Source organism: Catharus ustulatus, chromosome 11 (genome assembly GCF_009819885.2).
Source record: "Catharus ustulatus isolate bCatUst1 chromosome 11, bCatUst1.pri.v2, whole genome shotgun sequence".
Classification (NCBI taxonomy): domain Eukaryota; kingdom Metazoa; phylum Chordata; class Aves; order Passeriformes; family Turdidae; genus Catharus; species Catharus ustulatus.
In genome coordinates, this window is record NC_046231.1 from 5,461,751 (window position 1) to 5,485,137 (window position 23,387).

At 41.1% G+C, this 23,387-nt stretch overlaps 2 protein-coding genes across 4 annotated transcripts in view; one reads left to right on the forward strand and one right to left on the reverse strand.

The window, feature by feature from the left end:
- Positions 1-7,640, forward strand: part of ANKRD27 (ankyrin repeat domain 27) — a 56,578-nt gene extending 48,938 nt beyond the window's left edge. For all 3 annotated transcript variants that reach the window (XM_033069919.1, XM_033069920.1, XM_033069921.1), the window contains exons 26-29: positions 981-1,080; positions 3,304-3,385; positions 3,901-3,973; positions 5,712-7,640. In XM_033069919.1, coding sequence (XP_032925810.1) covers positions 981-1,080; positions 3,304-3,385; positions 3,901-3,973; positions 5,712-5,981 — 525 coding nt within the window. In that variant the 3' untranslated portion in view covers positions 5,982-7,640. The remainder of the gene's footprint in view (positions 1-980; positions 1,081-3,303; positions 3,386-3,900; positions 3,974-5,711) is intronic.
- Positions 7,641-7,884: 244 nt separating this feature from the next.
- PDCD5 (programmed cell death 5) lies at positions 7,885-12,706 on the reverse strand. Its single transcript, XM_033069924.2, has 6 exons — positions 12,600-12,706; positions 11,169-11,209; positions 9,987-10,048; positions 9,473-9,564; positions 9,181-9,252; positions 7,885-8,831 (listed from the first exon to the last, which is right to left on the reverse strand). Exons 1-6 carry the CDS (start codon positions 12,663-12,665, stop codon positions 8,784-8,786), a joined length of 381 nt encoding a protein of 126 aa, XP_032925815.1. The 5' UTR covers positions 12,666-12,706; the 3' UTR covers positions 7,885-8,783.
- Between the last annotated feature and the right edge of the window lie 10,681 nt (positions 12,707-23,387).

The window sequence follows — 23,387 nt, forward strand, 5'->3', positions numbered from 1 at the left end:
GCCTGGCCATGGCTCACATTGCTCACACCAGCCTGGCCCTGGCTCACATTGCTCACACCAGCCTGGCCCTGGCTCACATTGCTCACACCAGCCTGGCCATGGCTCACACTGCTCACACCAACCTGGCCCTGGCTCACACCAGCCTGGCCCTGGCTCATGGGGCAGGACAGGGGAACAAGCAGCAGTGCTGCTGTCACAGCTGGGCTGCACTGACTGAGCTGCATTCAGCACTTATGGGGGACTGAAACACTGAGATGCCTGCTTGTTCCACAGCCTACAAATGACTCCAGTGGCCTGTGAAGCCGGTCTTGTTTGTAGAATAAATTATCCTAGGCAAAAAGGATGAGTCTAGAAAGAGTGGAAGCACAGACCTAAAAAATTAACATTAAAATCTCTGTAAAGGCAGAGAGCAGAAGCGATGTTGGATGTAGGCAAATGAACACCATACACTAATCAGTTGCACTGGCAGCAGTGTTCCTTGTCCCACTCACCATCTTCTGCCTTCAAGCCGTTTGATTCCTTTTATCTGCAATAGATAACTCTGACCTTCCCCTTTATTAATAGCAATAACATTACATGTAACAGTAAATGATACAGAATTATTTCACTCTTTAAAGGATTTGACACATGGCCCCTAATTTAATGTGCTTAAATGGCCTCTGAGATGTAGCTCAATGACCACTAAATTCTGTACTGAATCAATTTTAGTATGTATGTTACCATTTAAACTGAAATTGGCTTAACCATAAGTAATACAGCTTAAAATAAGGGGTCAGGACTCCAACATTATCACTGCATTACAGTGTAACTTGTGGAACACTGATTTTATCCCTACTCATAATTACACAATTCAATTTTTTTTAATAATGAGTTATTTTATGTGTGTTGTATTGATTCATGGTCAATGCAGAGACTAAAATACTAAATTGTACTGTTGTTTTTCTTTAATAATGGTGAAAATGGAAACACTTAAAATCAAGAATTCAAACATCATGAAGTTGTTGGAAGCAGCACCAAGCTGCGTCCCCACATCAGCAGAGGGAGAGAAAGAGAGCATTGCTGTCAAGATAAGGAAAAAAGGTACCTGTGATATTTCCACTGATATGAATAAAAAGGGATTTAGGAATTAATGGGTGACTACATAAAATATTTTATGCAATTGCTTTACATATAATAATAGAACAGTCAATTATTTTGGATATTTATAGTAGGTAACACCTAAACACCTAAAATACATGTACAGTAATTTCACGAATACAAGCCGCACTGTTTTGACCAAAATTTTACTCCCATACCGGAAATGCAGCTAATAGTCAGGTGTGGCCAATATGTGAATAATTTTCTGACATTTTCAACCCTGGGAGTGCAAACCAAGTCAGTGCAAACTGCGAAGTCGAGCTCCTGCCAGTAAAACCCTGCATTTACGCGGTTGTTATAAATTGATACTCTGTTGCGCGGCGGGTGGAGCTGCTCTGTGCAGGCAGCACAGGGGGTGGGGAAGGCAAGGCAGCTCTCTCCTGCTGGCCCCACGGCTCGGGGGAAGCAGGGGCTCTCTCCTGCTTGGCCCGCGGCTTGGGGCGCTCCCGTCCCCGCGTGCCGCCGCCGCAGGAGCAGGCAGGCTACATCCCCGCCTCCCATGGCCGCCGCAGGTGCCGGCGGGTTCTGTGCCCCCCCTGCCGCTGCGGGGCAGTGCCAGGCTGGGGTGACTGAGCCCAGCAGTGGCGGCAGCCGGCCCCGAGCATCCCCACCGAGCGGCAGCGCCGAGCTGGGCCACCCAGCCCTGTCGGCAGCCCCGAGCCCTCATGGCCCGAGCTGAGCCAGTAAACCCCGCCCTGCCGCGATTCTGTTACTAATTGGCAACTTTGTTGCACGCAGGTCCTCCCTGCGAACACAGAGCGGCTTATACTCGGGTGCGGCTTATTTATGGACAAAAACCAAAATGTTTGCCAGCACCCGGCGATGCGGCTTATACTCAGTGCGGCTTGTATTTGTGAATTTACTGTAACTACATGCAGCAGACTTTGTCTTGCACTCATGACATTGGTTCAAACTTAGTTTTCACCTACTTTGGGTATATGTGTGAATTTTACCTACAAAAGATTTATAGGTAAAAACACACCACATTTAAGATGATATTATTAACCATGTAAGAACTGTGCATTTCAGTGCAAAGAAAACATGTAAATTACTGTTGGGTGTCATTTATATTGCCCTAAAAGAGGTCAGGGAGTGACTCTTCATCAGTTGCTGTCTGTCATGTTTTGGGAACAGAAATGAGAGCTACAGAAGTGATTTGTGAACCTTCCAGCACAGTTTGCAGAGGACTTTGAGCAAGTGGCAAGAGGTGGCACAGTGTGGCCCTGAGGTGCAGAGACAGACAGCACAGCTGGGCTGCAGCAGGGCCCTGGTGCCTGGGAAAGGATGAGTCACCATCCTTTTGATACCTTTCATCTTGCAATGTTACCTCTGACCTTCCCCTTTTTTAATAGCAATAACATTGTATGTTATATTCAACCATGCAAAATTACTTCACTCCTTAAAGGATTTGACACATGGCCCCTATCTCAATTTGCCTAAGCAACCTCTGAGATTCTCCCTTCTCATCTCTCACCCTCAGCTTCTCATCTGCCTTATCCACTGCTCCCATTATACTGGCTCAGAAGTTTTTCAGGTGAATTTTCAAGTTCACTACCCGGGGGATATAAGAAAAGCTGTGCCTCCTGAGCTGGACAGCTCAGCAAAAGACCTTATGCCACCAATACTGTAGAAAGAAAGGGAGGCTTTGCAGGGAGGCTGCAGAGCAGGAATTGGGGAAGATGAGGAGCAGGAGTGCACATTTCAGCATCCATGAGTTTTCCAAGTAACTCTTGCCTCCTTCCCTCAGAAGGATTCTGAATGGTCAATAGCAAACCACAATTAATCATAGCATGCTGATACCTAAAATTGAGAATAGTTCTTTCAAATACTATCAATAGTAAAAGAGCAACAGAAGATGCGATTAATACTAATGAAGATGTGGTTTAGCATCTGTGTGTTAATTCAGGTTGGTAAAAACTGGAATTCAGGGCCTCAAAGTCCAGAATTATAGTCTCTTCAGAAGCTTGGCCAGTTGTACTAATATAAGGAAGAATGTTTACTTCTACAACTTAAAAATTTTTAAAATTTCCAAAGATAAATCACCACTCTAATTCAAGTTAGCACTGTTACAGTTGTATGTTAAATTTAAAATCAGAACTGTGGTTTTTTTGATTCCTAAGTGTGACTCTGTTGTAATTTTAGCTTCCTGTTCTTTTAAACCCCCAGTGCATCCTAAGCCCTGTGAGGAAGCCGATGATCCCATAAGCAGACAACTTCAACTGGTCCAATCAATTAACAGATTTAACAAGTAAGCAGAGAAGCTTGCTCAGAGTGCTCATAAGCAAAGGAGAAGTGCAGCTGCTAATAAAGCCCCAGAGTGGGTCAGGGGTGGTTACACATGACATGGTGGTGTGACAGTGGATGTTAATCCTGGAGGGCTGGCACGATCACATCGCCAGGCAGATGTTCTGGGCATGACAAGCTCACTGGGGTGGTGAGGGAGGGCTTGAAAATGTATCTAAAACTGGGGTTGTACTAATACTTGGTGTACCATCAGTTAAGCATTTCAGAGCCAGACTGCTTAAAAATACTGCAGTGGTGTTCATTCATTAGCTGGGTTTTGCTCATTATCTTTTTAAGCCTTAATGTATATTCCATAGTAAAATACAGGGAATATGAGTAGGCTGCAATTCTGGGAAGGTGTTGACAGGGAGCTGCCTGTCCCTGGTGAGACAGTTCCACCTTGTGGGGCTTCTGAGAGAGGCTTTTATGAAAGGCTTATGTGAAGACATTTAATTTCTTTGATTTCTTTAAAATCTTCAGAGAAAAACACTTACGGAGAACAATAACAAGAGATAAAAGTGTCCCTAATTTTGACTATCACTTACTGCACAAGGTAAGTGGAAATACTTTTTCAGATTATTCTTATATTACAGCAAATATGTGTTTGCTCTGCTGTTACTCTGGGTACATGTAAGAGAAAGTTTACTAGTGGTGGTCGTTGAATCACAAAAGTTCTGACCTGTTTGCCAAATTGCTCATTACATTATTGTTCAAACTTCAGTGGTGCATCTATGACACCTCTTAAACACTTCATTCTTACTTTTAAACCTCTTAAGCCTCTTACTGCAGGCTTCATCTCTGTCCTGTTTTCTGTGTCCTGTCCAGCAAAACCTAGAACTGGATAACTCTGCAGCATCATGGAGCTACAACTTGCTTTAGCAAGAGAGACATTTTTCAGTAGATTGAAATTAAGTTTTGCTTTAAGTCTCCTTGTAAGAGGAGACTGTCTACAAGGGTGGCAGCAAACTGCATGTTGCATTGCCAGCTGTGACACAAATGTATGTAATGGATTCACCTCTGCTTGGGGTGCAGTGACACCTACAACAATTGCTGGATGCTGCCTTCCCCAGAGCTTGTGTTCCTTCTGCTCCTGTACACTGGCTTTGACTCTCATTGCATCTTCTGCTGAGCCATTTCAGAACACTAAATTAAGAGAAAAATGACCTGTCCAAAAAAACCCCAGTTTTTACCAGGTTAGTCCAGCAGCTGCCCATCATTAGACTGACACAGCCTTGGAAATGCAGAATCTGCTGCTCATGTCTTTCTGGAAAATGGGATACTCTTCCTACAGCCCTTTGAATATTTGCCAAAAGCCTTGAGAACACTAAATTAATTCTATAAAGCTGTAATATTTTATTAATTCTTTCTAAATGATAATATTCTACTACTTAACTTGGGATTTAGATTTTGTAACTGTGGATCACTGAAGGCAGTATGTCATTTTAGTGCACTGGTGTCAGAAAAATATTATGTGACCCTGATACAAAGCACTCCAGCCCTGTTCTGTGGTTGTGAGTTCATACTGCTGTGGCTGAACTGATTCATGAGTCCACAAAGCTCTGAATTGTTAGTGGATTTAAATGTGCATAACTTCTATCTGCAGCTTTTACAAGATTGTTCCCATTATTTCAGTAAAAAAGCTACTCCTTTATTTCTTGTCTTAGAAGATCTGTCATTAGCATGCTTGGATTCTCTTTATTTCTCCTGGTTATTTTAACATTTGCAGAGTGGCCAGTAATCCGGGACAGCCACCCACTCTGTACAGGAGAAAACAGTAGCAGGTGTGGAAATGGAAGATATGAATAGTTGGAACGACCAAAAAGAGGCACTTAAGGGGGTGGGGAGGGTGGGTGTCTCTTCCCTGACAGGTGACCTCTGGAGGCAGGGAAATGCCTTCAGGGGTATGCGGGTGACTCTGTTACTGCTTCCACTTTTCTTAACAGTAAAAGAAATGGCTGTTAATTTCAAGTGCATTCAGACTTGCATTACAAAAGGTGTTTAGAAGAGTTGGGATGATGGTGGGATAATGAGGTGAAAATAAGTTTTGCAATGTCTGTTGTTTTCAGTTCTGGTACTGATGTGTGTGTAGCCTGGGGCAGGTTGGCCTCTTGTTTTCCCATATGTAGCCCAAATATAATTATTCTCTTACAAAGTATGCTATTTAAAATCTTGGCTGTGTTCTCAGTGTCATGAAATTTACGAGATAATAACGTTCAAGAAACAATATATTAATTTTCCTTCTTAATGAAGAAAGTAGACAAGGTTTTAACATACCATTTCTCTCTCCTCAGATGGCTATTAAAAGCTTTGATAAAAGCAAATTAAAACCTGTTGGAATGCTGGACCAGAGCACAGTACAGATGACTGACACGGGGTGCAGTGGTGAGTTTGTGGAAGATGATGACACGACAGCTCCTCACAGGAGTAAATTACTGCAGCGCAGACACACAGTCAATGTGCCACTGTCAGCAGAGGAGGGCAGCGCCAGTGGCTCATCCAGCCCTGCAGAGCCAGGTGATCCACAGTCCCAGGACTGCGATGGTTCCATCTCAGATCACTGACAGGGAAGCACGGATTTGAAGCCCGGAGCTGAGGAAGTTGGTGGTGTGAATTGCAGTAGCCCTTCACTGTGTGCAGATGTCCCAGTTCAGAGCAGGCACAGGCTGGCTCTGCAGCACAGCTGGAACGTTCTGGGACCTGCGCCTGACTCCTTTGTTCATGTTGGAGGTAACCACACAGCCAGGTCATTACTGATCTCACTAACAGGGATGTAACGAGATGAAGACAGCAAAATTACTTTCCTATTCTATTCAGCACTTATTAAAAAGTTCTATGTAACAGTAAACCAAATGAAACCCTGTTGTATTTTTCAGCCACCTGCTTTATTTTAAAAGTCTTTGAATAATTTTTGCATTTTCAGTTTTTATCACTACATTCAGAATTAAATATATTTATATATATATAAATGATATATTGGATAACAAGGTATTTATTGCCAGAGGTAATTGAAATGTCTCTATTTTTATTGTAATGTTACAAACCATTATAGTATATATTTCTGTATATTTCAGTAGCTGGGCAAACAATAGTCCATAACATCTGCATTATTAATGTGAAGGGATGTAATCCTTGCTAATTTCTCAGCAATGCTCCCCTGTACTGGAGCTGTAATATCAAGTTCTTACAGAGGAGCCAAGATACTGGGGGAAAAGTGCAGAGCTCTTGGCAAAGCTAAACTTTGGACTTGCTATTCACAGCCTAATAAAAAAGCAGAAGCAAGCACATGGTGCAAGGGCACATAAAATTAGGCTGCTTTTCCCCTCCTCTAAAGCAAGTAACACAAAAATGCACAAGTATTCCTGATTCTGAACCTGGGCAACATCCACAGACAAAAGTGCTCCAGAGCCTGCTCTGGACTGCTCCTAAAGAGGTGAAATTCCCATTATGAAAGGTACTTCTCACATCAGTGAGCACTGGCTGAAATAGGCCAAATCCTGCCCCATTCCCAGGGTTGATCACTGAAGAACTGAAAGCTCACAGGGAACTATCAAGTGACTGCTTAAATCTGAAGTTCATTTTCTACTGTTCAGTTATGGGAGGAGAAGGTGTAAATAGCACAAGCAAGGTTTTGCAGTGCAGTATTTTTTTATTCTTGGCTCATCACATCCAGCTTGCATTTTATTTCATGAACTGTTTGTATAGATAATTCTCTTTCTTCTAACTGTGGTATTAGTAAGCTATCTGGCAAAATACAAAGCTGGAAGAGAGAGTGGTGGGTTTTTCAGATAAATTTTTAATCTAAGAGATAAGATGTCAAATGACATTTGGATTTGAGGGTAATGTGTTTATTTTTCTAATAATTTATGAGTTCATATGATTTTCTGATGTGCCTTGGATTTGTGCCAAATGATGGAAAGAAAAAACTAGTAAAAGAACTCTTGAAAATGCTGTTTTCTTTGAGTGCTTTTGTCCAAGCATCGAATCTATTCCAGATTTCTTTGCTTGGTTTTGTAGGCATTTGAAGACTTTACCTTGTGTTTACTCTTGGTCTTTCCTTCCTCCTCCATTTACAGATAACATTATTAGGTTATGTAGTTTGAGATTCATGCACAGAGGTGTACAAAATAGAACTGTTAGTAAAACTGAGCATTTTCAAATAGCTTCCTTTTCTAGCCCTGCATTCACATTGAAAAATTAAAACAGATTGTGTTTTAATTGTAGCATGCGTTTAACTGAATTATCCTTCAGATTTCTCAACTATATAGGTAAAAAAAAAATCAGTTCACCACACTCTGGCTTCAAACTCAGTAAGGGTGATTAGTCTGAAGAAATTTGGCACACTCAGTATCACAAAGGCATCCTAATTACAAACACAGAAGAAGCAAAATACACCAAAGGAAACAAAAATAATAACTCATACTTTTTAACCACATGCAGACAAGATGAAAACACACCCACTAGTGCTCACTTGAAACAAGTTTATTCTGTTCCAAAAAACACTGCAGTTGGAATTGTACACAATCCTTTAAATTATGTCAGATAAGGGGGTTGTGGTGAGAGAGTTTATCAGCACATTACAGTATTTATCCTACTGATTTCCATAACCATATTCTTGAATAAAGGTACAACACAAGTTCGGTTTAACTTTATGCATGCAGGAGTTGCAGTTTAGGAAAATGATCTTTCTGTTTTTTTCCAGGTCAGAAACACTCCAGCCATTTGATAAAAGTGGAGGTAGTTGTAAGAATACACGATATCAAGTGTCTGAACAGTGCTGTGTGTGACACAGTTAACTTGCTTTGAGAGCCAGGAACTCACATGGGAACAGTTCAACTGGTTGCTGGTAGCCTTTCTTTACACAGACTGCCTGATAGAAATCCCCTGATCCAAACACTATTTGGATACCTTCATTTTTAAATTTCCAGTAAGGACTCAAGAGCTGGTGACTGGCTGTACAGGCATCCTTCAGGGAATCTCCTTTCTAGCACTTCTGTGACAGAGCCTGGACAAACTTTAAAACTCTTGAGTGGCTGTTCCCTGTTTCTCACGTGGCTCCTATGTTTGGTATCTCCAATAACAGCAAGTTAAGTGTGTGCAGTGGCTGAAAGCAAAGCTTACAGTGAGGAAGGGGCAACAAAACATTGATGCTAATGAAGCCACAGGGAACCCCACACTGCTCAGGCTGCTTATACTACAAAACTTTAAGTTATAAAATCCCCCTTCTCAGATTTATTTTGCAGGTTGATTTGTTGGCCTTTTATAATAATAAAAAAAAAGTCAAGAAGCGTAAACATTTTCAGATCTTGCACTCTGCCTGCTAACAGCATTTTTCCAGGCTATTGTTTGGCAGCCTTACAGTAGTATTAATAATCATCCTCTTCATCAGAATCCAATACTTTCCTTCTGTTGAACTACAATGGAATACATAAAGTGAAAATTGAAGGGTTATGGTAAATGCAGGCGGCCACAAGCCTTTCCCAGTCCATGCACGTGGCAAGGAAGGCACTGCCTAGGCAGAACACCCACCCTGACCCTCAGCTGCCACCCCAGGCCCAGTGGGACAGGACAGAGCCAGGCCAGGCTGCCCCACACCACACTGGCTCCAGGAGCTGCAAATAATAAGGACTGCTCTGACAGAACCCCAGCACCCACCAGGGCAGGGGAAGAGGTGTAAATACAAAGTTCCACCCGAACTTGTCTCACACGTGCAATTCTGCTGCTTTACTTTATACAACATGACATTTAGGAAAGAAAACGCACCTTCACTGTTGTTTTCTTTTCTGTTTGCTGACTCACTTTTTCAAGTATTTCTATCAAACCTTGTTCTGATACCTAGGAAAGTCAAACAAAATGTGGATAAATACACTCTGAGAAATGCTTAGTATCAAACAACTGAATCGCAATTTCCTTTCTTACAAAAGGTTTTTGATGAAATTATATAATAGTCTTTAGGAGCTATTTACTCCTAATTTAACTTCCATGTATTATAAACATCTTTTTTTAGAGTGACTTGAGTTTAAAAATATGAGAAATAATTGGGAAATATACTCACCTTTCCAGCTAGCTGTCCAAATCTTGCCATCTGTATAAGATAATTCTCTACTGCTTTTGCTTTGTCTGGTTTCACAAGTGCTAAATTGCTTACTGCAACAAAAACAGGCTCTGTTCACTTAGGTTTTAAACATTCTCCAATACTTCACTAGTAACAAAAAAGTGAGAAATGTCCCTAAGAAACAATCTTCTTCATATCAGAGTTGTGAAATAAATTGAAAAAGGCATTTTCATTTACGCCAGGTACAGTTACTTTTCTTACTTTAAAATATTTGCTCCTGATTAAACAACTTTGACTCTCAGTGCAATTCCTTTTAAATAAAACCCAAAACATTAGCATAATTCAGCTATCCATTAGTCTCTCCTTTCTAATCACTGATATTGCCAACTGAAAAGCTGTAAGTTTTTTCTTCTCAGCAACAACAGTATTTTTCTAGTCTGGCCTCTGTACAACACACACTTTGAGGAGTTACTTAGATGAGTACTTCTTATTAGAAATTTACTTGGATACTCACATCTTGCACGAGCTGCTTGATCAAGAACTTGAGCTAAAATAGTATTTCTTATCTCTGCTTCTCTGTAAGGAAAAGTGAACCACACATTAAAAGTGGCATTTCAAACACCTAAAATAACATGCATAGAACAGCAAACTACAGAAGACTTTTGAATTGTGCAAGTGGCTTCTTGAGGTCACTTCAAACCTTACATTTACATGACATCTTTTACAGCACTTCTTGTCCTGGGCACTCTACGCATGCTGAAGTTACACAGCTGGCAACACAGCCAAGAAATCAAGGTGGAGTTTCATACTTACACTTTCTCACTGCTCACGATTACATTTTAACAGACAAAAGCTGTGCTACCCCTTACATTCTGCATTTATCCATGTGGAATTCACCTCAAGGCAGTGCATGGTAAAGCAGGCACAAGGAATTGTCCATGCAATTCCAAAACCAAACCAAAGCTCATTTATGTATTTAGAACTTTTCACTAAGTCTCCATGTTTTTACAATAATTGATGTAAGCATCTGCACAACTGGAACTTTAGTTTATGAAACTTTAGTTACTACAGACTTGGACTGTGAAAAGTCAGCTCTTCAAACACTTGTTTACAATTTTCCCCTTAGCACAAATATTGAACATTGTTCCCACACTGAGCTTTGACAAAAATAATTTTGCTTCAGATTTTTAGCTGGATATCCCAGAAAAATCAAGTCAACTGGGAAAAGCTCTTCCCACTACAGTAACAGCCAAATCCAACCCAAACCCAGTTTGGGAGGAGTTCTGCCAGCCTTCAAGACTTGGATCATGAACTCCTACCAACCCTGAGGAGCCAAGGATTCTGCCTTCCAGAAGCAGGTGACAGTGGGAGGCATGACACTTCCCCAGAGCACCCTACTGTATCACTACAGCTCATGAGGTTACTGAACTCAGACAAGTCCCAAGTGAAAATGAGCTGCTGCTGCTTTCTCATCTTGCCTTCCCACCTCAGCAGGGCTCAGGCAGTATGGTCATGGCATGGAAGCCACACCTGCATCAAATCTTTGATCCATTTCAATTCCTTTGTTGGTGCTTTTCCCAGCAACAAAACAAATGTAGGGCAGCATTCCAAAGAAATTAAATACTAAAGAAAAAAAAAAAGTAAATGGTTAAAAATTATTAGATGCAACACCAAAATTCAGTAGCCTCAATTATACCTCTGTTTTGCTTCCTGTTGTGATGGATCAGCAGCTGGATCCTGAAGAAGGAGATCAGAGCAAATATCACAAGCCAGAATCACTCCACATAGGACACAAAGTCAAAATATTCCAGCAGCATCGATGGAAGATAAACCTGCCTGCTAAACCCACCCGCCCATGGATGAGATCCTGGAAATGGCAATCTGCTGTCCAAGCAAATAAATGTGCCACCCTCTGCTTTCCTCACAACGCAACCATGCCAACAGTGGGGTGAGTGCTGCTCCTGGTCTGTCTGCAGATTCCTGTGGCTTTGGGCAGAAAGAGGCCTTCTCCTTAGGTCTAGGATAATAGGTTTCCCCAAAGCCCAGAAAACTGACAAAAGTATTATAAATCCTTTGAAATAAGTTAAGGATAAGTAAAATGAAATGTAACACATTCTCAGCATGGCAGCTGAAATTAAAGAATCATGGAATATTCTGAAGGAACCCACAAGGATCAAGTCAAACTCCTGACACCTATGAAAAGTTTATGAGGGGGGTTCGACAAGAGTAGGTTCCTGCATTAAACATAATACATATGTAAAACAGAAAAAGGCAAACTTCCAAGTCACTAATACTGATGACTATTCAGAAGCAAGCAAGAAAAAAAGGAAAAAAAATCTGAACTTTATATAAAATCAACACCTCGGATTTTACAGGTAACATTTGTGAGTGTGAAAACCACACAGACAGGAAGTGGGGCTGGCTGGAGGTAGGGAAAATACTTCACAGGAAAAACGAAACTGACACTTCATATAAATATATATATGGATTGTGTCAGAGGATGTGTCTAACTCTGTTCAGTGGTGCCCAGCACAGGACAAGGAGCAATGGCCACAAACTAATACACAAATTTCACCTCAACACGAGGAAGAACTTCTTTCCATGGAGGGTGACAAAGCACTGGAGCAGCTGCCCAGGGAGGGCATGGAGTGTCTCTCTGGAGACATTCCAAACCCACCTGGACACGTTCCTGTGTCACCTGCTCCAGGCGACTCTACCCTGGTGGGAGGGTGGACCGGATGATTTCCAGAAGTTCCTTCCAGCCCTAACAATTTTGTGATTCAGCTCTGAAAGCTGAGCTGGCTAGAAGGTAGTAATCCATGGAACAGTGAGTGGTGGGGGCGGGAACATTCGTGCGCCGAACCTCCCAGGGCAGGAGCGGAGGGAGGTGGCGGCGGGGCCGGGGTGCGCTCGGTGCCATTTCCAGCCAAAGCTTCGGGCATAACCGGGCCTCTTCCCGCTCCCCTCCAGTCTCGATCACGCAGATGCCTCTCCTCTTCCCCTCCAGTCCACGAGAGGCGCCGAAAGCAGCTCGGGCGGACGGTCGGGCGCTGCCTCACCCCGTGCTCGGCCCTGATCCCCGCTTTCCCTCACCCCGTGCTCGGCCTTGATTCCCCCGTTCCCTCACCCCGTGCTCGGCCCTGATCTCGCCCAGCCTCCGCTGCCGCAGCGCCTCCAGCTCCTCGTCCGCCATGGCTGAGGCCGCCCGCGCCAGGCGCTGCCAATCCACAGCCGAGCGCTGCTCTCGCCCCGCCGCGCCAGGCGAGGCCAATCCACTGCCGATGGCCGAGCTCCCGACCGGAGCAGGGGACGCCGGGACGCATCCGGGTGGGTTTGGGATGTGTCCAGAGAGGAGGACTCCACACCTCCCTGGCATCTCTGCCACCCGCAGTGTAAAGAAGTTCTTCATCCTGTTGATATGGAACCTGTACTTTAGATAACGGCTATTGCTTCTCGCCCTGTTGCCGGGCACTACTGAACAGAGCCTGGTACCATCCTCTGGAGATACTGGTATGGATTGATGAGATTCCTCTCAGTCTTCTCCAAGACCAGGTCTCACAGTCCCTCCTCATCACAGAGATGCTCCAGACTCCTCGTCACCTTTGTGGTCTCTGCTGGACGCTATCCAGCAGCTCCTTGACTTTCCTGAGCAGCCCCTCTTTTGGGAGCTGCCGACGTGAGGGAGCGGAGCTGGACGGGGCCAGCCCGGGAGTGCTCTGTGTGTGAGGGGACGGGGCCAGCCTTTATAACCAGCTTTATAACCAGCTGTTAATAACCAAACTAGCCTCCAACTGGTCCCATCAACTCACAGGGGAAGTTCTCAGGGAGAAAAACTTCCTTGTATGCCCTCCCCCCAGGTGCCTTCAATGCACAACCAGCGCTGTGTGTGAGGGCACGGCGGGACGGGCAGGGTCCCGCTGGGCTGATGGAACACCGAGGTTTTACCGTGTCCCTTTGTGACAGTGACTGCTACAAATGTCACCACGGACTAGTGGCCTGGGTTCTGTGTCTGCCACGGGCTCTCCGATTTCCTCTAAAAAGCAGCCGTGGGGACGCGAATCGGTGGACCATTCCACCGGAGCGGCAGAGAGTGGCGCTGCCCCGAGCTCTGCTCGGCTGGGGCTCCCCTAAAGTGCCTCCCTGTGCTGAGCCACCCCGCTCCCCAATTCGGTCCTGAGTCCGCAAAGGGGACTAAAAGACATCCTGACCTTCAGCCACGGCCTTGTCTCTGGAATCAAATAGAAAAACAACCCCAAACCCCCCCAGAAAGCTCACAAAGGTACTGGTCTTCGTCAGACTGGTACAAAGACACTCCAATAGCGTTAAAAACAGCAATGCAAGTGTTACTGACACTCTCATTTAATAGCTTCAATCCTGTTAAAAAAGTACCTTTCACACCTCACATTTCAGTCTTTATCGTTGATTGGTCACACTTATTAAAGGCTGTTGGTTTTCCACTCATACTTTTAAAATTTAATTTAACTGAAGAAACAACCCCAAAAGCTGCTCTACCAGGATGAATAAGCCACAACTCCCTTAAAGAACGGCTAATAAAGATGTATTACCAAATATTTCTGGTCTAGTTTTAAACAGTAACAAAATGTGTCAAGTTCCTTCAACAACTCTTGCAGTGAGTGAATGCAGACAAAACAAGTGCAGTTCATTTTCTGTGGATCTTTCTATGTTGCGCCCTCCAGATGGATCACAGGGGCCAGTGCGTCCTGTCTGAAAACCTCGCATCCATCCTCGTGTTCTGAGAAGCAGACTGACTAAAAATCAGGGCTATTTCGGGATCACGTTTTTAGAGGCTCAGGAGACAAGATTTGGTTTGTCCTACCCCGTGGGCAGCAGAGGGAGCCCTCGTTCTACACAAGAGTATTAGGTGCTCATTGTTAAACCAGAAAACAAAACAAGAAATTGTTGCTTTGTGGGGGTTTTGTTTTGTTTTTTGTTTTTTTGCCGTGCAGTATGTTCTCCCAGATGAAGCTTTAATCTATATCGTACATCTCTGCTGCTGTAAATTCATGCTCTATTATACCACCATATGCTTGGCTTCGCTCAGAGAAAGCTGCAGTAATCCCAATACTTCATCTCGCTTTATAGATATTTATGTTGCGGCTTTCACTGCATATTGTTTGCTCACACACTTAAAGGTTATGTCTTCATAAGTTGTTCAGGATCAGTTTATTAGCAGGGAGCTGGCAGTTGGTGAGTTTTTCTATTTTGAGAAGATGTCATAGTTACTACCAGTTACAATACGAGGCTCAGGAAGCAAAAAGAGAGAGTTTGGTTCATTAGAGAAATCTAGAGGCAGCAGTACTTTAGGTCGTTTATATTTGGCTTGTCAGCTTCCTGGTTTCTTTTTCAGCTGCTCCCAGGTATAGATAATTTCCTCTGCAAACTGGGCAGCTCTTAATGCGAAAGCATGAAAGGATGGACCAGAGTTTTCCAGAATCAGTTGAGTTGTTTATAGTGTTCAGAACCTTTAGTTGTGATGCAGAAATTGTGCATTCCTGAATGTTCTAGACACTTTTGATACACCCACAGAATTCTATGTATCATTTGTATTGTTGCAGAATGGTAAACAGAAAAGAGAGGCTTTAAAAGATTGCTTTTTCTATTTTTTAAACTTATACTCTGTATTCTTTAGGAATGTCAGCTGTCAAAAATGCTCAGTAGGAGTTGGTTTGCAAGTAATAATGCTCTATGTGTGTAGGAGACTGTAGGCGGCGATGGTGGGCAAGGACGGTGGGGACAGACGGAGGGATCTCTAAAGCCAGGTTTGGAACATGTGGTTTATTGTAAAAAGGCGTGCATGAAAGGGCCCTGCTTGGAGCTGCCAGCTGCAGCTCAGAGCAGGCAGTGGGAGAGTGGGGGGGTAAGAGAAAGAGGTGAGAGGGTGGTAAGAGAGAGCTAAGAGTTCTAAGGGACTAAGAGTTAAGAGTTGTAAAGACTAAGAGAGCAAGGTTCATGTTACAATACAATAAGTCCTCTGTATTGAATATTCTAATTTCCACTACCCAATCTAATACAAGATACAAATCCTATAGCATTTACATACAGACTATAAGAATCATTACATTACCATACTGTGTAAACCTGTAAACACTTTAAACCTGAAAAACTACTCTTTGGACCCCTTCTGCCAAGCTAGCAGGGTCTTCTCTGACCCTTGGACCTGCTTGCAATCAGAAGGAATTGTTTAGTCAAGAGGGGATTACTTTCAGCCGGCCATTCTATTGTTTTCTAGTTATTTAGTAGCTAAGGTTTGGTATTCAAAGATGGCTTTCATTTCAATCTTGCTTATAGTTTCCATATTCTGAAAATCTTTTACCAGGCAATCATATTTATAAGGTTTTCCTGATTCATCCTTCCCAACATATGTGTACATTAGGAATTCAGCAGAGTTATCAGGACTACTTGAGATATGTAAAAATCTCCAGGAGATCACTTTCAATAAGCAGGATCCTTCACAAGCCCTTTGAGACTCAATTTCAAATACCAGAGGTCTAAAGAAAAGCTGCTGATTTTTTTCACCAAGGTTTTAATCACTATAAACGCTGTCTTTCTTTAAGTAATACTCACACTGACCTTGTAATCATACTTGGAATGACACTGTATTAGAGTAATAACAGAATGCATGAAAACACTCATGAACAAAACATCTCATTCCTCAGGTATTTGTAAATGAAACTAAGTACTGATGTTGTGACAAACTCTGTATTTAGCACTTCTGCTTGGAAGATACAGTGGAAATCCTCACTTGATGAAATCCTTGCTTGATAAATCTTTGCTTAGTCATCTCTGGCCTAAATTAAAATTTTAATGAAAAATTAATCACAGAAACATTGCTATAAAAATTAGCAAACATTCCAATGCCTTCAAAATAAGCACTGCAAGGTTTTTCCACCTTACAGAAGCTGAAGTAAGATACCTTAACAAAAGTAATATTAAGAAAAAAAAAACTGAATTGCATTTGATGAGAAAAATTAAGAAAAATTTACAGCAAGAGTGGAAACTACAATCTTCAATAATTAACAGTGGATTTTAAGCATCTAATTACTAATTATAGAATAGCATCGTGCCTGTTCCAAAGCTTACTGAAGCCATAGAAGATTTCCCCTTTAATTTCCATTATCCTATAAACAAACACACCAATGCAGACAAGGATTGTTTGCAATGCCACACTCTGAATGGTTCTTCAGGAGTGGGCACCAATTAATAAATAAATGTGTCCTGAGAAACATTGTGCCCAGGCTGGGACATGGCTTTACAAAGATTTGTATGCAATAATAGCAAAATACAGTGGAATAGATTTGGAAATTGAATGATATCCATATGTCAGGAGATCTCAGATTGTAAAAGACAGGAGTGAGAAAAGGAAAAATATTACTCTTTACAGTTTTGTTGACAGACTTTTTAATTACATTTAAATTCAAAGACTAAATGGCAAATGTTTTGTAGGAACATAATCCATGTAGTGTCATCAAATGTGAGGAGCACATTCAGGTGTTTCCTTATTTATACATATATCGTGGGATACAGAAGCTGTTACTAGGTGAAAGTATCTTACAGATTTCAGTAGGAACTGAATTGGGGTTTAAGTCAAACCTGCAAACTACTCGAGTTCATGAGTAATTTTCAGTCCATTGAAATGACTATATATATGTATATATACATACACATATGCATATTTCCTGTTTTAGGATTGCCATCACTCATGGATTTGCTCTGCTACACAGGTGTCCATAGGTATTTTAACCTGGCTGAAGCCATTAAGGGGATTTTTATTACTATATATATGCCTACACACCTTATTTTTTTTTTTAAACATCTGTGTTAAATGTGGTTTGGGTTTTTGTTTTTTTTGCCTTATGAAGAAGTAGAGCATGAAAGCTTTTGAGTTTTTTGGCTAAAAACTCATTCTTCAGGTGGTTCATTCTCCTTCTGGGTATTGTACTTGTGCCCATGGGAAGCAGCTGTGTGTAATGAGCTGGAGCACAGCAAAGCAAATGAAACAGGAACTCTGCATTATCAGCACATATATGAAGTGAGGGTAGACTGTAGCTTGAACCAATTCCCCTTTTTCTTTTGGAATTGTGATATTTTCCTCTGATACTATTTACTGTATTGTTAAATTTCTACAAGATCAAGCACCAAGTCACTTATTTGTTGGTTTGGTTAATGAGGGATGTTGAGTGTATTGTTTTACTGTCCCTTCTTAAAGACTTCTTTCCCATATTTCAGGTTCAGAGTAGGAATTAACTTGAATGGGACAAGTGTATTGACAGTTTAGAACCATTGCATTCAGCTGTGCAGGTTAAGCACTGCCTGTAAGAGAAGGTCAGGATTGTCCTTCTTCCTTAGCTCTCCTTGCTGCTGAACATTGCTTGTTCTGAAACACGTTCCCCAGCTCCCAAAAAAATATCTGAACTACGAATTACAGGGAGTAGAAAATGTAGAAATATCCCTCTAAGTTAAAAGGAAAGCTCTTGCAGTTGACAGAAGTATTGTTTTATTTAGTAAAATTAGATACTTATATAGAAGCATTCATTTAGGAGTTTTGTAACTGTTGCTACACACAGATGTGGAAGTTTATCCTTGTTGTCTACCAGAATTACTTTTACTTTTAAAAAAACCAACCTGAAAGAAACCCTGCAAGAAACCCTTCCATATTCTTTGAACTTCATAAATTTGAAGCATGGCTCTATCAAAAGATACTACATCAAGCCAGCAGTTCTCTCCTGGGAGTATGTACTTTAGTAATAGACATGAACTAGTGCTAGTTTTCTACTTGTTTTTGGAAATGATACAGGTAGGAGATGCACTAGATTTTTTTATTTTTTTCTCATTGTAAGTATTTATTGCATTCTAACTATTAAATTTTGCTGTAGCTTATGGAAATATGTCTACTTTAAATGGTCTGGAACACTATTGATTCTAATTATTTATTTAAGAGCCCATGGACTAAAAAAATGCACATTAAAAATACTGAAGTTACTCACTTTACCTCACTGTCTGTTTCCCCTTTTGGTTGCTGTTTCACTGAGATGAAAAGACAGAGGAATAAATCGAGGGCAGATTTCACAAGAAAGGTAGAAGGGGATGATCAAAAGACTAGAGCTGGGAGAGGAAAGGTGAGATTGGGTAGAAAGTAGTGCTTGCTCATGTTCTACTTCTGTCATTTGCCTTTGCTTAGGTCAGGGTTTTGCTGAGAATGCCTGAGCTGACCCCGCAGAGCTTTGGCTGTTCCAAACTGTTCCCATGAGCTGTTCTGGGAGAGGAGAGTGGAGCAGGACAAAAGTGAATATTCTAACTGTATTATGAGGAAAGCAGGGGATCTGCTGCCTGAGCAGTGCTTTACCTGCAGTTATTTCCAACAGAATTAAACTAGAGGTAGACTGACTGCCTCCAGCTTGTCTCACCATACTTTCATATCACATGAAAGATGAATCTTCACAGAGGCATCATTCCTCACTGATTCCTTGGGCTGTACAAACAATATTTTCTCTCTATCTCCCGTTCAGCAGCCATAAGCTTTGTTTTCCTAATTTCCAGTATTAACATGCTTGATTATTTTTAACTCAAGAACACAAAATATAAGTTAGATAAATCAGAATATTAGTTTAGGTTTGTATCACTGCTGACCTTTTTTCATTTTCAAAGATGAAGATGAGATAATTACTTTATAGGCGGTTTCTGCCCTTGCTGATAGCATATTATTCTTTATCACTGACTAAGCCAGAATATTTCTTGTAATACTGTTCTGAGTGACACCCTTGCTAATTGTGATGTACAGTATAAGATACTTCAAATGAACCAGACACCAGTGCATGGTACTGTCACACTGTTTGGAGTTATTTAAACAAATGTTGTTTTCAAAGGATTGTTTATAGAAATCTCTTATAAGTACCTTTCTGTTAAATGTGCTAACGTGTGATACTTCAAAGTTTGCTTCCTTCCAGCTGGAAGCAAACGCCTCTCAAACCCAGGAAGTCTCTATGGAGGAGTGTTGTGCTGGACACTGGATATAGGTCAGTCCATCTGTGACTTTCAGAGCTACTGACCTGGGCAGATATGGGCGCCCTGATTCTGTGGCAGTTTTGTGCTCCAGACTCTGGAAGCCTTCACATCCCAAGCCATAGGGCTGCAGTCCAGTGATATCCTTCCCAGAACTGGGGAATCTGGAAGACCAGAAGCCCTTTAGGTGAGATGTTGAACAGCTCACCAGAAGCCTGCCTGGTTTCTGCTGGAAGCTGGGCAGAATGGAATAAAAAAATTTTCTTTGCCAAATCTGTACATTCCGACAATGTAATTTGTTCTTCTGATTAGTTCTGCTGAGGTAAAAATAGTTTGGGTTTCACACGCAGAGAAATGTGATGACCAAAACAAAAGATACTGAAGTTATGGAGAATTACACTTATGAATAGGAAAAACAAGCAAGAATGAATGGGTTCTTTATGTTTATTGCATGTATACAAATAACTGAAAATTGGAACAAGGTTTACTAAGATTTATTGTTGGGCATATATATTTGTTGTGTTTTATGTATTGAATGTGAAAACAGCAGTCTGCTTCACACCAACATTTTATTAAGGCAGAATGGGGATGGATCATAGTTTAGAGAGTAGGAGAAAGTCATGTGAAAATCATTATTTTAAAAAGAAAGTTAAATTTTTTGTGTCACTCACAAGTCAAAAACATTTAATCATGTGAAGACTTAGGGGCTTAAGAAAAGCTTTTCTGTAAAGGTTTTCAAACTATTTAGTGACATTATTAATAATGTGTTTGTATTGGTAAGCAGTAAGGCACCAGCCAGGGAAAGCAGAGTATAGCTTTAGAGTGTGTTTCAGTGACAATTGATTGTGACTGTTTGTCTGGTTTCAACACACCTCAGGTTTCCCTTTTTGATATGACTGTATAGCTGATTGAATTTGATTATAAGTCATGCAGGAGGTGTTTCTGGCTGCATAGGTATGTCCTTTCAGGTACATTATTGTAATTAAAACATTTGCTGTAGACTTCTTGGACTTGTATCTAGCACACCATGCTTAGTGGCAGAAAGGGTCTTCCAGGTGGTTGAAGTAAATTGGAAAGCAATTGTTATAAAATACTGAAAGATATTGAAAATGTCACAAGCTTTTCCCTTTTTGAGGAAGAATTCTGCTTTTAGCATGACAGAAGGTTTCTTGCACTCATTTCAGAGCTAGATTCCAAGAAAAATTTTTGACTTAGAGAAAGCTGCATAAAGAACTAGCAAGGATTAGACAACAGCAGCTGTACTTCTGAATAATTTAGGTTTAATTTGCAAAATTATACAGGAAAGGATTACTACTTGTACTTGCATTTGAGAAAATAGAGCTACAAGTGTTGTTATAAAAAGTGACAATGTACAAACCATCTCAAATAGCATGGGGACTGTTGTGTCACTCTGGGCTGGATCCTACAGAGCTGCTTGCCAAGACATTTGTAGAATCCTGAGTGGGGAGTAAACAGCTCAGGAAGAGCTTCCTTTGTCTGGATACACAGCAGAGCAGAGCCCTTCCTGGAGGTTTAAACTTGTGCTTGGAGGAATGTCTGTCAGGTGCATCTGGTGACACGTACAACATCTTGCTCTGGAGGGGTCAATTAATTCTGTTATGATTATATATTTACAGTTATTTATAGTAAAAGATCTTAGGGGACTTCCAGCCCCTTTCTTCTCCTGGAAAGCTGGCTATTGAATATGTGGCAGTCAAGAGCACTCACTGCTTCAGGCATATTTGCCTTTTGATCAAAAGCAAAGTTGATTGTCCCACTTTTCCCTAAGCCATCCTGCTCTTCAGCTACAAGGTACATGTAAACCAGGAAGAGTGTCTTGTTCTTCTCTCCTGCCTCGATAGCAACACTGCAGTTCCATAAGGTAAAACCAAGATTTTCCTCAGAATGTTTCCTGCTCATATTTTAGAGGAATTCTATTCTGTAAACTGCAAATTCTGTGTCAAATTCTTGTCATGATGTTTCTGTAAAAAACAAGGTTTATATATAAATCCCTAAGTTAGACAGTTACATTTCAGTAATTTCCAAACATGAATTCATAACATTGACAGAGTTTATGATTTTTTCTTGGCCTTGCCATCACCTGATCACACAGGTGAACCTCAGTAACCAGCAGGTTGGTTTAGCCTGATGCTGTGTGTGACCAGGAGATAGCTGTGGTCATGTGAGCTCTCTGGAAATGAAGCTCATCTGCACTCCAGGCTTGCAAGAATCTGTGCAGTCTTTAAGCCTGGGCAGAAGATTTACTCTCAGGTATGTAGGTGTACTTTGAGAGTTGTAAGTTCTGGATTTTACAGAGACAAAATAGGCAAATTTCTAGTTACTGTAACAAAAGATGCACACATGTAATCCAAGGCAGGACCAAAAAAATTTTCATGCTTTAATGCAAGAACTGATGCATCTTGACAAATCCAAATTTAGAGGTAATAGAAATAAAAGCTTTTGTAAATGGGAGAATGGTCTGGAACATACATTGGACCCTGATGGGACCTCAGAGAGTGCTATTCAACAGCCAGGAAAAGGAAGAAAATGATGTGAAAAGTTTATTATATTCTAGATCTCAACAAACTTGTGAAGTAGAAGACCTGAGGAGCTTGTACTCTAAAGCCACTGTGATCAGGATTTCTGGAGGTAAGCTGAAGTCAAAGGAATTCTGACTATACAATATCCAGGCACCAATTCAGATACACACTGATTTGCAGAGTTGGTAATAGGGTTAGAGAGTCTCAAGTATTTTTCTATGATTACCACAGGGCACTGAACTATAAAACAACATCCTTTTATTTTTTTAATGAACAATAGTATAAGGTCTCTACTTTTTTTCTAAAAAAACCTTGTGCAATCTCCCAGTTTCCTGCCCACATGCTGATTAGGATAATGTAGGTTGAGTTCTACATTTGAAATCATGAATGAGGCTCATCTTTAGTCTGATAAAACCACATATGTGTTTAAATTACTTATCTGTTGAACTTCTGATGCAGAAGTGAAAGACCTTGCAAAATACAGTACTGTTCCTGGTATGTTTTTACAGAAGGAAATCCTAGTGGATGTAGAAAACAGAACTCACTACAATGCTCTCACAAAATAGTTTGATCAAAAATTGATCAAATACTAACTGTACATTCCTTATAGTATCCTACTAGTCAGGAAACACTTGGAAAAAAATCTTTTTATCTTGAAGCCATATTAATCTTTGTGACCAAATTATGGGTTCTTCCTATTCCATTTTTTATTGCCCTTTCCTCTGCACACATCCACAGACCTCACAAAGTTTCTATTTTAAAGCAAAGAAGAGCCCGCACAAAGCACTGAAGATAACATCCCATATAGGAGGGTGCTTTTATAGAGACATCTCAATGTGAAGTGCAACTGGAGAGAACATATTAATGTGTGAAGTTGATGATTTGTATCTCCTTGATTGCTTGCAGAATGAAATGGAGATAGTCACTCCCCATTGGTAATAGTAGAGCACTTGGATTTTTTGTTCTGAGTTTCCTACACTGCCAATTCCTCAGAAAGGCAACCAGTTTCTCTGAAAGGCTTACAGAAAGGCACAATTTTGTGTCTATAAACTTTTTTACAGTCTTGGATGGCACACGTAAGGGAAATGCACTGTTTTATATGAAATGTAAGTAAACATCATTCAGTCTCATGAAATTTGAGTAATGTGACCAATATGGAGTATCTTTTATTATTTTGCTGTTCTTTATTCTCAGAATGATTTCTAATCTTAAATGATTGATGTACTTCATAAACAGAACCAACCCCCATTTTATATTGTGTTGGACTTCATTCTCGAAAGCACTGATCTGTTTTGAAGAGGAATTGCATAATCTAGTACTTTTTTCTATAACATCCCTGATTTATGCAGTCATAA